Consider the following 5,250-nt stretch of genomic DNA (forward strand, 5'->3'; position numbering starts at 1 on the left):
TTGCCGCCTATGAAGCGTCATTTTCCCAATAGGAATTATACTACTGTGTCGGTAATTTACATACAGTCATCTTCTCACGCTATAATATCCACAGACTAGTCATGAATTTCTGTGCAAGGGAATCATCCACAGAGTGGCATCTCCGTTGCACAATTCATGCCGTTGTATAACGATGTAGTGCTTACTAAGAGCTGAGCTCCACAGGAAAATTGGTTGTGTCGACGTTTGTTGGACGAACTCATCCCACTTGTTAAATTTGAGGAGTGAAAAGCAACGGCCGATCTCCCAGGGTGGAATTTGCATAGGATGTTCTGTAGATGTCATTTCATTCTTAGATATATTCTGTAGATGCCATTTCATTTCTAAAAGACACCAAAGGACGCCAAAATATTCTTAAGTGCGATTTCGTGTTTATCTCTCTTAAACCGCTGGCAAAATGCGAATACGTAATCTGTTACTTTAAAATTTCGCCCACCTAAAGTGCTGTGAGCAAAATATCACCGAAAGGTGCAAATGGATTAGACTAACTCCCCTACATGTCGGAACCTTGAGAACCCTAATGTTTCGGCGAAAATAATCTGGGCGTGCTTCTAGTGAGCGGCTGTGGTTGAGCTATTGGCAAGCAGCACCCAACGATCACTGGATCACGATTGGATGTTTGGTCTACATTTTCGGCCAATCAGAGTTCGCCCTCATTCTGGCCGCGGGGTGGACTTCTTGGTCTTAGCAGCGCCCGGGGTTTGGACGTGGAATTCAGCATAATGAATTTAACTTGAAGGTTACTGACTTAGCTTCGTATTCAGGGTTCAGGTGCATTGGCACCACTGGCTCGCTAATCCTTCCCGTCAAGTGTAACGATCGTAGTGCGTGCTTGGGCTGCGCCGCCGGCGAAGCAGCTGATAGTTCTTCAGCGGTGCCGATATCAAATTTGATATTAATATGCATAGTAATGTGCAGAGACATTCTTGCACTCATATTAATCGGTCCGGTTGGTAGGATCAGCGCAGTGGTTGGCAGGATATGTTCTTTTACGTGCCGGATGCACCAGTTTTGACCAACTTGAATGTGGTAGAACACCGCCGCGCATACGAAGGATGAGCCCTCGCATCCACATAGGGTGTCTCCCGCTGCAGTCATGAACCGACACTCCTACTTCTGCTGAAGGATCGCGTGGCTACGCTATGATGCCGGTTGAACGAGTCCTCTATTCCTGTGTCGCGGTGACTTAACTGTATTTTGTGTAACCGGATAATGTCATGTGGTGTTCGAAGCTTGCGTCAGAAAAACGTCTCTTCTAGTGACGTTCCGTTAGGCGATTTAGAGTTTGGCTTCATTCGATAAGCCGACAAGAACCTTTGTATTCCTCGGAAGCGGCACATCATGTGGTAGCCCAGCAACAGGTGTCCATTAAACTGGAGCTTTCAGAAAGAGCGTCTCTACATTTACCGGCTAGATGTCTCACGCTTGTTTGAGACCAAACTACCCAGCGCAGAATCCACGCGAATCTCTGTAGTGGCAATGGACGCCCACAAATGTCCATACCACGCGGCCCAATAGATAATTCGCGTCTCTTACGCGTCACTTTTGCTTTAGGCAACCATGCCCAAGTGCACTTATTCCTTAGAACCATGTCTCTTCAGAATCGCTGTGTGCTCACTCGCCTCTTTAGCGAATCCCATCGTCAAGGAAAATATTTACGATAAGCTGCAAACCACAGCCACTGGGATATGCAAGCGCGATACGCCTTTAGTCGCCCATGACTAGAATGCTCGTATAGGCTGTGAGATGACCATACCCCCTTTACCATGGGCAAGTTTGGTCTAGGGCAACGCTATTAGAGCGTCACGAACGAGACAAATTGGTATGCAGATGGGTTTATAGGACTTTTCTAACAACACAACAACGCAGCCGACAGCCAACTACTTGTGCCACCTTGGAAATTACTTTGTTTCAATTAGTGACCAGCGCTCCGTATTTGAAGTATCTATCCAACGAGCTACTCAACGATACAGAGACGACTTTAGATAAAAAACTCAGCGTTAAGGCGCGCCTCAGTAGGATCCCCAACTGTCGATATGAAACTTCTAGGAACTTATTTCTACTAGACCGCCTCCCATACTGGTCAAATGTAGCCACCAGTATGGAGAAACTCGAATGATGGTGACTGCTGACCATCTCTGTTTACTTCATGTTTGTTGTGGTTGAAGTCATCATATAACCACTCACACAACAACAAATGAGAAACTATGATTTACCTGTACACCTTTTCTGTGCATGGCTGCCTTGCAACAAACGGACAGCTGATATCAGATACCTCGAAAGATAAAAACAATGATTGGGATACTTCAGCATGTCACTAGGTCACTCCGATGCCATTACATAAAGCTTAAATGATTCAAATTTTGAAGCCTTAGGACGCAAAACACAAGGTATGTCGTCATTCAGAAAATATTTTGGTCAGCTATTGCTTTAAAATAGTGTAACGAACTGAACGCTGCTCATTAAATCATAATTTTCTCCGGTTTCAGTCATTTAATGAGTAGGAAGAAGCCACTCAGTTCAACACACAAACGTCAATGGATTGTAGCACCACTATTCACAAACCTGTTTGTTGCATATGTACCACCACGGTTTACTTAAATCAAATCGAACTTGAGTAGTTGTCTAGGAGAAAATATTATTAACACCAATAACCCAAAAAGTCCACAGGTGGATCGGTGGGGAGCAATTAACTCGACAGACTGTCCTTCCACTTGTAACGAATGTTTTCTAGTGTTATCAGCTCTTTCAGAGGTTTCTAATTCGGATACAATCACTAAGCTTAAGTTCTGTTTCAGATGCGTGTGCTGGAGTTGTACTCAGGAATTGGTGGAATGCATTGTGCCTTCAAAAGTAAGTTAGCCTATCCAGGTTAACATTTCTGTAGTGTCTCAACTAGACTTTCAGGTGGTTGCGGCAATTGATATCAATGACACAGCCAATCGCGTCTACCGCGCCAACTTTTCACACACCCACGCCCCCAACAGGGTATTGGAAGTGAGCTTGTTCTGCCTACTTACAATCTTTTATATGAGAGTTTATCAATAGAGGAGGTGACATCATTCACTGCCGACATGTGGAGTATGAGCCCTCCTTGTCAACCCTTCACGCGCCTTGGTAATCAGAAGTATGAAGAGGACAACCGAAGTACTTCTTTCTTCTACGTCCTCGGTCTCATTGCTGCGTAATTGCTTCCTTTTGAATTCGATTTGTTGAAGGATCCGACCGAAATTCATCTTGCTAGAAAACGTCAAGGGGTTCGAGCATACAGAACCGTGGCGCCAGTTCTTAAAAGTGTTACACAATTGCGGATATCGGTATCAGGTGGGTACTTCATTTGTACATCCGTTGCCAGGTTATCCATAACGAGATTTTGTGACTCAGATCTAATGTATACTTTGAATGTGCCACCTCGAAGACGACCCAAAGTAAATGGGATTTCATTTCAAAAGGGACTGGTAAACAATCGGTAGTTTTTAATCGGACAACTTTTCACTTTTGACACAAACTCTTCATCAGGCCCAGTGAGCAGGTTACCGGTAGGTCATCGGAGGGCTCGGGGCGAGATGGGTCAGTGGTTAGAGCGCGAATTTACTGACCGGAACGTCCGTGATTCGAATCCGACCTCCGCCTCTTCTAATTTTCTGTCTAGGCTCGGGCAACCTGGCGGTATCTCAACCCTGGTGCTCCCTTTGGTGGCATGGCAGCTAGGCATCCAAAGGTGTTACACACCTGAACGATTATTATTCATTATTAGGTCATCGGTGGATTCTTCTTCGTACTACTTGAATCCTCTGATTGAACTCTATACTCCCCAATGCCTATGAGTGAAGAAAACTTACCATAACCAAAACGTGTGAAATTTCATTCACGCAACTTTTCCACTCCCAACCGTGTTGTAAGAATGTCAATAGTGGTTTAGTTACCTCAGGGCAATTCAAACTGAGCTCAATGTGATCGTGAATTCTTAGTTCCATCATTTATGTGAGTTCCAGAAAAGGGAACAACAGAGTTTCTACTCATTAAAAACAAGAGAAACAAGAACGGCACTGTGGAAAGTTACAAATATCAAGTGAACACTGACCTTTTTTGAGAGTTGGGGTTTATGCGAAAAAAAATCGTCCAGCTGTAGCACCCTTTCGGTGCCTAACTGCCACGCCACACAAATGAGGCATGGGCTCTCGGATACTGCCAGGTCGCTCAAGCCTAGATAGGGGAAGTCGAGAGGCAGAGGTCGAGTTCGAACCACGGACCTTCCGGTCAATAAATTCGCGCTCTAACCACGCCACTTGGTTCGGCCCCCCATCTGCGAACCAGAAGGGGATGAAGTGCTCCAAAGATTGGCTGATTTTTGGACAAAGAAGTAAGAGTTTAGTTCTCCAACGTGATGGAGATGGTTAGATGGGTTAAGAAAAGTTGCACAACGAACCAGAATTGGGAAAAGAACATTAGGAGTAAGTTCCAATAAATACCTTTTGTAGTGACGGCGGTAGCATAAAACGAGGTGCTACTCTGTTCTGGTAAGAATGTGTCCACAAGCTTTCAGTTAGGGAACGGCTATGAACGAAACGTACAGTTCTACGTAGGACTGAAGCGGGAGCAGGCAGTCAAGGAGAGAGAGAGAGAGAGCCCATTCCATAAGTGAAAGCGATATTCCAAAGTAGGGTGAATTAGGGATTTACAAAGAAAAAATCGGGGTATTTGTCCGAAACAGAAAATCAGCCTTTCTAGATACTCGTTCTCAGCTTTGACGTGTGTGACTAGGACAAGTTTGACTCTCCTGGTACGTGGCACTGAACCAGTTCCGGTAGAAGCATGCTACAATCTCAGCGGGACTTTTTGGATAAAATTTCCCTTCAGTGTGTTAACTCTTGTGTTGGATAAGACCGTATGGATGCTATGTGATTGAGTGACACGAAGGACCTGTGCTACTCATGCCTTGTCCAAAAAGGCGTGGCAAAAGGGCGTGAAAGAGATCACGAAGTTTCCAGATTGTTGAGCGGTTGGAGGTGTAGGCACCTCAGTATGCTTGACATAGGCCAGCACTAGGTCCCCTCCCTCACCCACTCTTTTTCTTTTCTCTTCACTGTAGGACTTTTAATACAATTATATATATATATATATATATATATAACTAAACGAACTTTATGGTTGTACGGCAGTGAAGCATCAGTGCCAACACTGATGTTGCTGTCATTGATGATGATGATG

The 5,250-nt window shown here is 44.7% G+C and overlaps 2 protein-coding genes across 2 annotated transcripts in view; one reads left to right on the forward strand and one right to left on the reverse strand.

Annotated features, from left to right (window-relative positions):
* Positions 1–2,837: 2,837 nt before the first annotated feature.
* T265_14186 (hypothetical protein) overlaps positions 2,838–5,250 on the forward strand; it is a gene marked incomplete at both ends in the record, with an annotated part of 15,039 nt that continues 12,626 nt past the window's right edge. Inside the window, 4 exon segments of the mRNA XM_009172415.1 lie at positions 2,838–2,892; positions 2,911–3,036; positions 3,075–3,223; positions 3,258–3,363. Coding sequence (XP_009170679.1) covers positions 2,839–2,892; positions 2,911–3,036; positions 3,075–3,223; positions 3,258–3,363 — 435 coding nt within the window.
* The window catches only part of T265_06990 (hypothetical protein), a gene marked incomplete at both ends in the record, with an annotated part of 7,102 nt that continues 5,994 nt past the window's right edge, over positions 4,143–5,250 (reverse strand). Inside the window, one exon of the mRNA XM_009172407.1 lies at positions 4,143–4,383. Coding sequence (XP_009170671.1) covers positions 4,143–4,383 — 241 coding nt within the window. The remainder of the gene's footprint in view (positions 4,384–5,250) is intronic.

The sequence above is a fragment of the Opisthorchis viverrini genome (genome assembly GCF_000715545.1).
Source record: "Opisthorchis viverrini unplaced genomic scaffold opera_v5_153, whole genome shotgun sequence".
Classification (NCBI taxonomy): Eukaryota; Metazoa; Platyhelminthes; class Trematoda; order Opisthorchiida; family Opisthorchiidae; genus Opisthorchis; species Opisthorchis viverrini.